General features: G+C 35.5%; 1 protein-coding gene across 1 annotated transcript; it reads right to left on the minus strand.

The window, feature by feature from the left end:
- Nucleotides 1-2,387: 2,387 nt before the first annotated feature.
- Nucleotides 2,388-8,635, minus strand: LOC141439484 (odorant receptor 2a-like). The gene is made up of 9 exons (XM_074103761.1): nt 8,316-8,635; nt 7,969-8,180; nt 7,539-7,642; nt 7,361-7,436; nt 6,863-7,031; nt 5,851-5,950; nt 5,186-5,299; nt 3,687-3,842; nt 2,388-2,802 (listed from the first exon to the last, which is right to left on the minus strand). Exons 1-9 carry the CDS (start codon nt 8,609-8,611, stop codon nt 2,749-2,751), a joined length of 1,281 nt encoding a protein of 426 aa, XP_073959862.1. The 5' UTR covers nt 8,612-8,635; the 3' UTR covers nt 2,388-2,748.
- Between the last annotated feature and the right edge of the window lie 5,721 nt (nt 8,636-14,356).

Genomic DNA, 14,356 nt, shown 5'->3' on the forward strand with positions numbered 1-14,356 from the left:
TTTAATTGAAATAGTTCCTTTAACGCCATTGCGCACATTGCAAATGTGTTTAACTGACTTACCAACTTGTATTTCTTTCTTTCTCTGATAGTAACTCTAATAATATTATACGACATAGAAAAGCTTCACACACACGCGTTTCTAATTCCTGGTAAATAAAATTTCCGGTTCTCCATTACTTTAAAAGCACCATTCACCATAAAAGTAGGTCAAGTTAATACTGGAATACACTTTATTGCAATCCAGGTGTTAGTCTTGATAGCCCCGGAATTATTTCATTAGTCGCCGAGAGTACTATCACTGAGTGACAATCGTGAACTTCTCATTCATTAGAGTGAACTTATGTGAACTTATGTGATTCGAGTTCCATAACTACGGTAGGTATAAGCGCGCCTCGGGATTACAATTACAGCGAGATCTCACGTGGATTGTGGATGGTTTATGCCGGTTTTCGGCTTAGACTGGATAACCATGTTATAGCAAGCACCACTGGCAGAAGATTATTATTTTCAATTACTTTGCAGGATTAAGATGGGTTTTTTGGAATCTTTTTGTATTTTTATTTCAATTCCGATTTTTTGTTACTTTTAAGGTCCTCCCGTAAACCCATATCGAAAGTACAAACTGAAATATAGATGCACAGTAAAACCAGAAAAATAAGACCAGTGCTGACAACCGAGCCAGCCAGTGAGGACCTGGGTTCGATTCCCAGCGCTGGCCTTATTTTTCTGGTTTTTCTGTGCATCTATATTTCAGTTTGTATTATCGACTTTGTAGAAGTTTTACGTTAGATTAATCATCAAAAACAATACAATTATATCAAATGTTCTCCTATTTCCTTCGTATTCAAACCCAATTTTGTATCTTAATAATTTCGCAAGGTAAACATAATAAAGGTAGGCACCAAAATAAAGCACAATTTAATAAATTATCATGATTAAGAGGGCACTATTGAGCTTTATGCTTACTTATCGCTTTAAAAAGCTTATAGAAGCCTGAAACTGAGTGAATTAATAACTTTTGAATAAATTATTAAATGAGATATAAAATTCTGTAATTGCCTGAGTACGAGTACTTAAGTTAAGTGGTCACATAAACGTTATAATTAGCTAAAGGTAAACCTATCCAGAAGAGCCTGTGTACCAAAACTTCTCGTATTCATACCCGACAAGTCATAATTAATTTTAAAACACGCTGTCATTGCGGCGGTGGGGCAAATTAGTTTGGAAAGTCTTCATTCATTAGGGCAAAGTTGTGTGGGCTAACTTTGACGAGCGTCTTCTGTCAGAGTCGGTATATCCCAATTGTAATTTAGCATGACTTGAGACGTTTAGACGTCTCGCTACGCAGTGCATTGTACCGAGAAAGTTATCACGAACTTGGGCGTTATACTCTGTTCTCTCGGTCTTCGGCGTTGACTATATTTGCTGTACATGCACGGGAATTAAGTAGTTTTGGTTTTATCTTTTTTTCGTCTCGATGTAACGAATTATGATTTTTCATTACGAAAACCAATTTAAAGAGTATAAGATATGTTTATACTTTACCTTTAATACCTTGTTACTGTATGCCTTCTGACAATAATATGACCCAAAAGTTCAAACATGAGTGACAGCGACAAGGTAGTATTAAAGTGTAAATATATCTTTAACCTCGACTGTACTTAATTTTGATTCATTAGCATGTATGAAAAAAGATATTGCTCGACGTGATTTACTATTTAATGTTATAGTTATTATTTTAGTTAGTTCACCTACCTGTAAATACTATGCGAGAACGTTAAAGTAACCACATGCGGTTTATCGTTCCAGCCGTCAATGTGGGAACATCAAAGTACATGTAAGATGTATCTTACTCTCCAACCATATTCCTTTTGCTGTAGAAAACAACGAACCGTGTGTAGAGATCAGCCGCAGAAAGTAATGTACCTAATGTGCCTCAAAAAGGGAATAGAAACGTCGAGTCCACACACGTGACGCTCCACCATTTCGCGACGCTCGTTCTGCATTTACGCCGAGTCACGTAGAGTCCCATCAATTTGATTACGTCCAATAGATGGCCTCCAAATTAGCATTTCTCAAATTGATTGTTTTTGCTTTTACAGCGGCGTTTCGTTGAAACAGAAGGAATTTCCTATAAAACCGGCTGATGAAATTTATTGGGTGCTTCGACCTACGTCATCCCCACGCGGGCAGCGTCGTCAATTTGCATAGGAATGTAATCAATTCACGTTTCTTTTGTTTACCGAAATATCAAAGGATTTGAGGTATGTCGGATAATAAAAATATTTTTGAATGTCTTCGTCTACTTACGCCTTTGAACATGAACTTGAAAATTGAGATGTTACAGAAATAACTTAATACAATTGTTGATGCCAATGCCAATCTAATTTTATTTATGGAGAGTAAGTAAATACACATTAAGATTTCTGTAGACAAAGTAGAGGAATAAAGGTGCGCTGAAAGCGAACTTTAGGAGCCAAAAGTGACAATAGTTGCATGTTTGATTCGCATTAATTTGACCCGCTGCCGTCAATTATTCCTATTAAGCTCTGCCATAATGGACGCCTTAAATATTCTGCGGGCTTTTATTTCTGACTAGTTTGCGAAGTCTAATGTTTCGTGTCAATGCTACTTATCCATTTTTTTAATTTTTGTGCTAGTTTTAATATGCGAAACGAAAAGGCTACACTAATTTAAAAATCTTGCAAGTTTAGAACATGTGATGATGTGCTCTTGCTTTAGTAGCTCATTTCTTCATTTTTCGCATCACTGCAAAAGCTTTGTACGCCCAATTGATGAGCTGAAATCATTAGAAACAAACACGTTAAATGAGCATTAAACAGCAAGAACTGGTGAACGAAACAAAAAGTTTGAAGGAAGAGTATCTCTTGAGTAATTAAGACTTTTTAGGTGCATTTCTTCCACTAGCGTACGATTCAAGGATACATTGCACAAAGAGAATGTTTAAATTTTTCAAAAATACGCTTCCACTTAAGATAAAGAGAACAAACGCAGGAAATTAGATATAGTTAAATATGAAATTAGAATTATTCATATATAGTTTAAAAGATGGAATAGCACGAGATCCGGCTGCAAGACAGAGAATTGAGTATTTTAATCAAAATTTTGTTTATGAACCTACACACTTATAAAATTGGCTTTTGGAAAGAAATAATCCACCCGTTATTCAAATAAACTATACCGCACTCAATTGCACTTCATAGAAATATAAGTACGTAAGTAGAGAATTTCAAAAGTGGTGTTAGAAGGTAATAGGCACGTTCATGACATATATGTATTGAACATTTATATTTATGAATTTAGAGCATTTTTTTACTTGATAAACTACTTCTGCCTATGTAGGAAAAACCGCAAATAGAAGTTGCTAGCGGTTGCATACCAACCAATTTTGCAGCCGGATCTTAGACTAAAAAGCATCACAGCATCTGTATTGCCCAAGATATAATGTTATGTATATTTGTTAACTCTTCTTTGTCACTATTAGTTGATCGTCACCACTAACCGCAATACAAATTTTAAATAAAAAACAACGAAAGAGCTTCGGAAATGTAAATTCTCTGAATATTTGCTAACAAAGAAAAGAACAAAGCGGCTGTTACTCAAAAAAACTTTGCACAAAGGTTTTATGCGCCATTGTTGTATTTAGACAAATAAAATGCTTACATTAGTGTAAGTGTTGAGTGATAAAGTAAATATCTTGCCCGCCGTGACCTGCAGGGGGCGCTTGCATCGCTCCATGAAGATTATAATAAACATGGCCGTCTTGGGGTCCGTGGTAGGCCAGGGGGCGTCAAATGCTGCTTGACTAAGCTCCTTGCTCTGAAATCACATACATTTTCTCATATACCTACCATCAGCCAAATATGTGATCTACCACTCTAAAGTTGATTATCGTTTGCATGTCATATAAAATAATAAGGTCGATAAGACGTATCTGTCCACTTAAAACTACGGTTTTAGCGACATAATTCGCTTGATAGGAGTTTGTTTGAAAATTGACAGATCACTTGTCTTATTTACCTGATAGCCGAGGCTGGGAATTTTCAGTTGAATGGAATTTTCACAATAAAACCTACAGCGGAGAAAGTTTTGAAATTTTTAGAATATATTATTTTAAGTAAGAATTCCTTGTTTTCCCTCAAAAATAATTAAAAACTTTTTTTTAAATGCCATTGACTCATAAAATTATATCTTTAGAAAAATAATTTCTACACAGGAGACTTTTTATCCCAAGACTACTTATTATTAATAAAAGCTGGTTTTAAGAAATCACCCCTAAAAAAGAAGAGGTTTTTTTATTATTAAGAAAACGAATACGCTAATATTTATTTTATGACTGGAAACTCTTATAGAAAACTGGAGAAAGTTCTCTTAATAATTGAAAGTGTACACTAATCCCTACTGTAGGGTTTTTTGTTTTCGAGCAAACCCGTGAAGTTTATTTCCTCCCCTATTACATAATTCTTCTGGAGGGGTAAGCCAACATTTTTATAAGGGTGTCTAAAACCATCAAAATATTGTTTACAAAAAGAAATCGAGACTGTAAGAATTAATCCGAAATTATTTTTTTACTGACTAGTCTATGATTGTTGATAGTACTATCGAATCATCTATAAAGCGTGAACTAAATACTTTGGAAGGTATACTTACATAGAAAAGTTATAATAACATACCGTTGCTTAACAGGAAATATATGTATTATGAGAATTATTATGAGCACGTTCTACGAAGGACCAGAAATCTAATGGTTCGATCGACAGAATGTAAACCCAGTACATAAGTGCTTTACCATTTTTTTGATAGTTCTAATATAAAAAATCAATAAGGTTGATTGATAGCCTTTTTATGTTTAAAGTCGCATAACTGAAATTGAACATGTGGTTGTGAAGGAATCTATTGGTCGGCTACATCTACATGCTAGGGGCCTTTATGTCTCGCATGTAGCACGATTTAACGGCCACGGTGCAGTGGAAGAGATATGTATGTAGGCAGTATAAGGCATTTCCACGGTGACTTTTGTAGGAGAGTCACGTTTCTCTGTGGACGCCCACAGTAGTATGGCGAAAGCGAAATATTAAAGCGTATTACAGGGTTAATAATATTGTTTGTTTTTGTACTGGTGTTGTATTGATTACAATATTGATACAAAATAACCGATTTACCTTCCATATGAGTTCGTCTCCGAACCAGCAGATGATGAAGACTTCGATAAGCATGCAGGTCAGATAAATCGCCATCCATGCGATTTGTATAGGGTGGCTCATTGGTTTTTCGATCTATTCACGAATAAAGTTTTATTTTTATTCTCTGTAACGAGTGGTAATATCATACCTATCCTATAACTCATAAAAAAAGCATATCACAAATTTAAGAATAAAATACTACTATGTCGCTTTACAGCCGCGTAAATATTCTATGTTGCTTGTTACAAATGTTATTTTAAAGCACTTGTGGGTACTGAGCGTGTTTTCGGAGTGTTTGTAAAAGCGCAAAGCAACTTTGAAGCTGACTGTACATGATTTGTCGCACATTTACACGTTGTACGGGAGGTTTAAAGAAGTCCAGTATGTATCTTAAAGAGTGACTGCATAAAACTGTCTCAAAGTTTAATAATAAAATGTAGAAATGAAACAAGGACCTCTCTTTTTGTGTAACTTCCACATTTTGAAATAAAATACTAGAACATGGCAACAATGTTGTTTAAAAACGTTCAGTTCCACTTTCATCCATTTTTCATTTTTTTAATTATTGAGCTCTACTCATTCGCACCAAACCCGTTCGGAATTGTACGAAAACCAGAAACAAAAGTACAAATAAAACTGTTTACCGAAAGGAATTGAATCCCAACCAAACAGAGAACCATAACGCTCAGCATTAATTGCAAAGCGGAGGCCAGACTGAATGCGCTCTCGATCAGTGACACGTATCTGAAATCAAAAAAATATCGCGCAGGTGAGAGTAACAGTGCCCTTGGGCCCCCGAGCCCGCATCTGACGGTAAAATGTGGTTGGTGAGTAAAGTATGTGAGCATAATATCGTAATTCTTACGCGTGAAAGGTTCAAATACGAAGCGTGAATACTCGTAATATTTAAAAAGTGAAGGCACCTACACGACCTTTTTATTTTAGCACTTTTGTGAGCCAAATACAAAGTTTTTTTATTGAAATAACACAACTTTAAAACGCACAAAATTATGCACATTTATGAACATTTTTCATATAAAATGTATTGATTTTTTAATTTATAGACGCACAAAATACCCTCTAGAGTGACTAATATTAGTAGACTTCAGACTTCACATTGTAGTTAAATTAATCGTATTATCATACTAAGGGGCTGTTTCACCATCCATTGATTAGTGTTAATTGACGGTTAAATGTGACGCTGTCTCTATTTGTTTTGTTCGAATAGACGGAGACGGCATCACATTTAACTGTCAGTTAACACTAATCAATGAATGGTGAAACAGCCCCTAAAAGTCTTATTTTGTAAGTAAGAGATATAACTGACGTGACTGGGTAGGTACCTATTCTACAAAGTATTGTCGTGATGTCATATTTTTGTGAACTATAATTTTTACGCTATTTGTCTGCTAACCTAAACAAACGTATGCCACGTAGGATGCCACACAGTACTTTTGATATATTAACAGAGATCTCCTTGAAAGACTTATTCCTAGTTTTGTGCTTAAAAAACGAACGTAATATCGTCTTAAATTCAGTGACAGGGGCATTAAATAATGCCGCATTTAAAAGTACAAGACTATGTACCGGTAAAGCCATCAGTATAAATGGTGTTCCTTGGTAATTTCTGCTTCAAGCATCAGGTTAGATATTTACCTTATAATGCTATTATGATGCTTAATGATGTCCTTGAATACGGATCGTACATAATAACGTGTGGATTGGTCAGATTTAATATCCCCCAAACGTGCAAATCTTTTGCGTCGGCGTTCGGCTACCAGGTTGAAATTTCTGAGAGTAAATGCTAAAATTTCAATTTGACCAACTGAAAATAGAAAATAGAGGGAAAAGTATATCTTAATATTTTCTGGAGTCATAAAGTACGGCAGTGTAAATATATTCTTTTGTCCTCGGGTAGTTACTTCCATAATGTTAGTGGATACATGTCCATAAACTTAACACATGGATAAAAACGAGTTTCTTGTTATTAACAAAAGGATTTCCTTTGTTAAAATGCACATTTGCCGGGACGTGGCGGGTCTCCCTTGGGACTCTCCGCATGCTCGACGTGAGAGTGAGGCTCTTAAGGGGTCCTTTCCCTTTTCGCTATATGGATGTGCTCATGTTCATATGTTATAAAGGACTTTATCTTACTAGCTGAGGCGATGAAAGCAGATAGTATAGTATCCATTACTCCGTCAATAATGCAAGTCGCTGGCTTGTAATAAATCTGTAAAGCGAAAACATTAAGGATACAAAAAGAACAAAAGTGGAAAAAATAAAATCACTATCAAGAATTGAACATTTTGTTTGCGTATTTTTACAGGCTTACGTGGTGAATGTAAATTATTCCGTAGGCAGGCGATTTGTAAACATCGAAATATGGATATTCAACGTTTGTCGAGGACTTAATCAATGGCATATTATGGCCACTGACTTCAAGTTTGAGATGAAATAAATATTACATAGGCAGCGTTATACATCGCTTATGAGTTATTTAAGGATTATTCAACTGTCAAGTCGTTACAACTGTTGCAATGTTAGCTTAGGTAATGAATCTTCAATGAATATAAGTGAAATACTATAAAACATATAACAAATATTAAGAAACTTATATACATAATAAATTAATAAATGATAATAATTATATGAATAATAAAATAAAGTAATAAAATAAGTCATAAGCAACAGTAAGATAAGCTAAATCGCAAAGTCAAGCACAGATAGGATAAAAGCTAAATACCGTAAAGAAGATACTGTACCAGACACAGCCCCGACGCATATTGAAGAATAATAAGTCATCACCATGCGAGCTGTTTTAATACTTTTCCGCAAAATCTCTCTGTGTTCCGGCTCAGATGGCTTGAACTCTTCCCGATGTAGATATTCAAGGAGATCTATTATTTCATTTTTCTTCAACCAGAGAGCAGATAACTTAATGTACGTATACATCTCACTTAAAAACAAGTACAATCTGCAAAGACATTTCAAATTAAGTCACGTACCTAGTCTCAAATCATGTGTGTCATGTAATGTGTATCAAATAACATATTGTTGGAATAAATATGTCGACAATTTTGTTCAATATTATGTTTATAGTCTGTTGTACCCTTCAGCGATTTCGCCGATGTTGTCCCGTCGTCTCAGCAAATAGACGACTTCACCGATACCGGGAAGGAAACAGACTAGCCACAGCACTAGGAACCCGTATACTATTTGAGTCCAGAACCGAAAGCTGCACTTCGATACCGTATTGTACCATAACCCGTAAAACTTGAGCCAGTAAATGTGCACGGCGTGGTAGAGACGCGGGTCGAGATCCTCCCACGACTCTAAAACGCCGTACGGGAGAAAAGGCTTCAGTGGAGCCAATTTCTCCTTTGTAAATTCGTTAAGAATTTTCATTATTCTGCTTATTTTTAAACCGAAGCGAAGCCTTACACGAGTAATTTAAGAATGTCTCTTGAAACGCTTCAAATGCTCCTTCGTAAAGCTGAGAGGGAGCGACATTAAGTGGGTATTATACATTATTTTGTAGACATTTGTTAAGAGCAAGTCAACATATTGGCGCTCCAATTTCCAGGCATACATTCATGACGGTATATTTCACCTTAATTATCAACATATTGTGCATTGAGTAACAGCGCTGAGTACGTGTAATTTCATTATTTAATGAATCTGGAGCATCAACATGAAGCATTGATACGTCCGCGATAAAAAATATGAAACATTGTTTATAAGTAGTTAAAAATATTTTTGTTTTATACTATGATACGAGGCAAACGAGGATATACTCTCGAAGCAATCATCGCTGTCCACGGAATCTCACATAGTACATTGGTGTCTACTTAAATGTTGTAATTTGTCATTGATAAATAAATAACTAACATTTATATTATAACGGATGAGTTATCAGCTCCAGGAGAAAAGAGTAGGTTTTTTAAACGTCCCTGAGTAATATGGGCCTGGAAATATTGGTGCTACTGGTGTAACTTATTTGAAAAACGGCATATTAGCATTTTTAGGCCTCGTACAGTGCAAATAAATATAAAGCTTTAAACGATGCAATACTTTCTGAGCAACAGTGAATGCTCTCCCCTTAACGGTTTGTTTAATATATCACCGATAGCAATTACAATAATTACTACAGCGAAGTAATTACGCCTACAAGAAATGGATCCCTCTTTCAACTGTGCTTAATTGTTTTCAAAGAGGCTCTCATATTTGTAATTTCTGGCTAGAAAAGAGTCTTCTTTGCGAATATTAGAGCACACAGTACAGTAAGAATTGGTCATACAGAAGGTTTTTAATTGTGAATATTAAAGGATATTGCCTAGAGTGAACAAAGAAAAATCTGAATAAGTAGGTATTTTGTTTTTAAAATGTAGGTAAAATGGATAATGAGAGGTAAAAAGGGGGTAAAAAGTAAGATTGTTTTTTTGGAGTCTTTTTGTATTTTTTATTTCAACTCCAGGTCCTCAGCAATCCGCGGATTGCTGAGGACCTGGGTTCGTTCCCAGCGCTGGTCTCTTTTTCTGGTTGTTCTGTGCATCCATGTCTCAGTTTGTATTTTCGATATGGTTTCACGGGATACCCGTAAAAGTAACAAATTTGGAGTTAAAAAATACAAAAAGACTCCAAAAAAACCAATCATAATTTGATTGCTTAGTAACGACATCTCTTGTCTGGGTGAGCGGTTGGTTCCGAAAGAGTGTGACGTCTCTCGATGAGAGTGAAACATAGATGTCGCTAGTGCTGCTGCATAAGTAGCGTAGTAGAAATAAGCAACCTGAGATATGTATGCATAGGAAAAATTCGTGTCTAGATTCTTGTCCAGCGGTGGTGTAGGTAGGGGTTATAGCACGCAGCACGGATTGCTGAGGACCTGGGTTCGATTCCTGTTTGTCTCTTTTTCTGGTTGTTCTGTGCATCCATGTCTCAGTTTGTATTTTCGATATGGGTAAAAAGTACTTTATGTTAACCTGGTATAGTGTATATAGCTTTATATTTGTCAAAGAATTTTTAAAGTCTATTTGAGTATCAACTGTTAATTGTATTGTGTTGTATTGTATTGTAAAACTCTTTATTGTACATAAAAACACATGAAAATAACTGAACACAGGATAATAAGATGTACAAAGGCGAACTAATAAAAGGTAATAGGTTAATTAATACTGGTACTGACCTAAGTTTATCGTTATGTATAGTATGTAACCCACTAAAAAGCATTAAATCAAATAAAAACACTGTATTGGATCTAAAAAAGAGAAATACATAGTCCGCCAATTTGATAACCTATTTTTTTTCTAACCAAATTCAGTATAAATTGGTGTATCCAAGCCCTTTAACTTATGGAAGAGGTTACGGAAGGATCCCCTGAGCTGTCACTTAGCGGCTCACTTTGTTTCATTATAAGCCCACACGACACGACCTTTCGGAGGTGTCTCGATACGGCACATTTTCCCCTCGTTACCCTTTTGCAGCTCTATCAATCTCACACACAATGACATTCTATAGAACAAAGTGTATAGCTAATAACAGTCCACTGTTTTATATAAATAATAGTCGATTAGCACTTCATAAAACGTTAGTACGCTACGCGACTGGCCGCTTTGTTTCTTTTTGAATAAATAACGTTGTTATAATTTTGTTGGTTTTAATATCACTGTGTTTAATTTAAATTATGTATCTAGTTGTCCTTACTTTGTGTTGTTGAAACTTAAGCTTTTTCTACAAATGACAGAAATAATTGACAATCTTAGAAATTAGTCAAGAGAAAGTTAGGCCGTTAACTAAATGTAAAACGGATTTAGAAAATCACGCGTCAAATGAGGTCCCGCGTTCAGCGCTGACAGGCACTGACGGATTGCCGGCTTACATACAAAAATGCAAAAAAAGTGATAAAATATGAAACGATTTATGTGATTCACACAGGGGCGGTCGAATTTGCATAATCACCGTTCGTCGAGGCCGCTCAGAAATGAAATACGTGATCTCTCACAAACAATGCTTAACTAGAAACTGGTTCTATTTGTTTGCCAAAGCCTTGCACATTGGCTGTAGCGGAATGTGTAGCAAAGAGCTACAGCATCGCATCATTGTTTGTTACGTTGTGATAAAATACCTCAGGTGAGCGCTCGGGATTGCAGTGTTTCCGTTTATCTATTACAAACTGAAGTAACGGGATTCCCAATAGGAACATATAAAACCGCCGTTCAAGTTAAAATTGTATTGTTTTTGAATCAAATTTACAAAAAAGTCACAATGTAAATAAATATTGTTATAGGTAAATGTTCAATGTGCCAACTTTGTTGTTAAAATGAGTTACTATCTGAGTATGACATAATGCTATCAAAAGTTACGTCTAACTTTTTGCCACAATTTTGGCTTTTGCTTTTATTACTCCGACATGTGTCGTTGTCAAAAGTGCCAAAGTCGAATATAATGTCTCGCCGCAGTAACGCTAGTCACAAAGACGTAATGTATTTTTTATGGCTTTCATTTGCAGCTCGGGTAAAAACAGTTTAAAAAAGTTTTTATCGTTAATTCATTCAACCAGCGTTCCCGTACACATATAATCTGCGGCTCGTTTATTATAATTGTAGATTGCGAAGGTGGAAACTTCAACGGCAGCGGTAAGTGTTTGAGAACATTTAAGGTATTTGTATCGCTTACAATTCTTCTGTGAACATCCGACGCCTGGGCAGACAAATGGCCCGTTTTCACGCGATAGGCCGCCATTAATTAGAAATAACGCGTGCTCCCCTCTGTTTGATTGCTATCTGTCAGCGCGCACGCGAATGCACGCTTGCGCCTTTACTGTAGCCTAGACACGGGGCTTCTATACAACTAGTTTAACTAATAAACTGAGATTTACGTTTCAATTCACCTAACTAATATTACTACAATGGTATGAAAAGTGCAGAGTGTTAAGGACTATATAAATTTGGTTGTTAATGTAATGGAAATCCCGTAAAAAACATAAATTTGAAATGAGAGCCAAGTAAGATATTAAGAATATGCGTCGTTGTTAATTTGGCTGACAAAAGCATTGAGATTTATATAGGTGCCAAGTTATTTCGCTTGAGTTGTAATGCACGTTCAAGACTTGACTTGGCTAGTTTTACCAATAAATCAAATTTTAGAAAAGTAACATAAAAAATATATGTAAAGATTGTACGTGTACGTTTCTTAAAAAACTATATCAGTTACACATCTTTAGACTATGCAATATGTCTATGATAGATTATGCAAAAGATTTTGTAATCAAAACATTGTTGACGGGACGGATAAGATTGTAGAAGATTGAAGTCTTACATTTTTTATAACTTTTCAATGTGAAATTAATCAAAAAAAAATTATCAAAATAATTTATTTTCGGACAACTGAGTAGATCCAAGTATTGTTAGTGTATGGTGTATGAGACTATGGTAGTAAACAGATAAGATATATTATTATTACATTAAATCAAATTACATTAATTTCCATGACATTCCTGTACACTGCCTAATTAATTAACTTCTGTTTCATTTCAAATTAACACATCACATCCAAGTAAATTAAACTCTCTATCTATGTGAAACCAAATAAATAAATAAATATCATGGGACACTTGACACCAATTGACCTAGTCCCAAACTAAGCAAAGCTTGTACTATGGATACTAGGCAACGGATAAACATACATAATATAGATAAATACATATTAAACATCCAAGACCCGAGAACAAACATTCGTTTTATTCATACAAATATCTGCCCCTGCCGGGAATCGAACCCGGGACCTCAAACTTCGTAGTCAGGTTCGCTAACCACTTGGCCATCCGGTCGTCAAATTAATTAAATCAAAGTCACATTTCATTACATTACTTTAATACATTAATACCATAAAAGGATGTGTAGAAGTAAGTTAGAAACGGTGTACGGTGTGCTCAATCAATTAAATAATATCACAGCTGGCTCGACGAGTCACTCTACTCGTACCTATGTGCAATATGCCTTTTAACGTAACCTTTCAAAGTAAATTATTTTTTATTGTGCTGTAATATGTGTCAGCCCAAGGTGCGGGACGTAAGCAGCCAGTTTTATTAACAACATAGAAAAATGTCTAAGCTCTGGCCACCAAATCAATGAATGTGTATATACCGTACAGGCGTGCAGGCCTCGTATAAATCGGAGATTACAATTTGCCGACTTACAGGTGAAAATAGCAAAATCGTTATGCAAAAATTATTCGCTTCGTGATTGGGTATTTGGGTTGACGTTTATTTCCCCTTCTGACCACAGACGCCTTTCAATATTACAGTAAAATTTGTTATTTTTATGTATGTTCATTACTTTAGAGCTGCGTGTGTATCAAAACTCAAACCTTTCGTACCTAGTAAGTATTACCCATCAAAATTAATGTTTTCCATCCAGATTTTGTACCTACACTAACGACGCGTCCACATTTTGGCAGAAGATGAGAATGAGTGCCTTTGCCCTATGTAGATTCATATAGATACTATATGAATATACATACATAGGGTAAACTTTGTACAATATCAAAAAACCAAATGACAACGGCAGCCGTGAGTGGCGCTGAATGCATGATATGAGATTTGATGGTACCTATCTATATCATGCTTGTGTTTTCTGCCGCAGCGTTATATCAGTTCATGTTCCCGTTCACACTTTCCACACTCGGCAACGGCATTAGCTCATGCCTTGCTAAGGGTTCTGATCGTGTTACAAAGTAGAATTAAATTCACTCGCAAGTCGACTTACAGATAAACTTTCAGACACTAAAGCAGAGCTTTGCTGCACATCCATTTGTGACTCAAGATGTTCCTAGTGTTTCAATAATGTGAATGTTGAATTATAAAAGCGTAAAATTAACTATTACTAAACGAGCAATTGGCATTGTTCATATTTTACCAATGTACCCTGATTCGAAAACCATTTCGAGGGATAGGGTTCTTGAACAATTTTGTCCTATTCTGATCCAAAAATACTTAAGGGTTACGAATATAGGCAAAAATATGTTTGACCTTAGTTTGGCCTTCGTATTTTCATTACGGGATGAATCCCTTTACCTGAAAAGTAAACCCATAAGTATCTAGGTTTATCTATGGTATCTGTCTCGCAGGGCCCGTAATACGAAGTGCAAAAT

This window comes from Choristoneura fumiferana, chromosome 21 (assembly GCF_025370935.1).
Source record: "Choristoneura fumiferana chromosome 21, NRCan_CFum_1, whole genome shotgun sequence".
Classification (NCBI taxonomy): domain Eukaryota; kingdom Metazoa; phylum Arthropoda; class Insecta; order Lepidoptera; family Tortricidae; genus Choristoneura; species Choristoneura fumiferana.

Excerpts from the sequence above, each read along its gene's own strand:
- LOC141439484 (XM_074103761.1), bottom strand. The coding sequence starts at position 8,611 with ATGAAAATTCTTAACGAATTTACAAAGGAGAAATTGGCTCCACTGAAG. Across the intron at positions 7,032-7,360 it reads TGCTTTCATCGCCTCAGCTA|TTGGTCAAATTGAAATTTTA; the intron begins GTAAGATAAAGT and ends TTCTATTTTCAG. Across the intron at positions 3,843-5,185 it reads GAGACGAACTCATATGGAAG|AGCAAGGAGCTTAGTCAAGC; the intron begins GTAAATCGGTTA and ends ATGTGATTTCAG.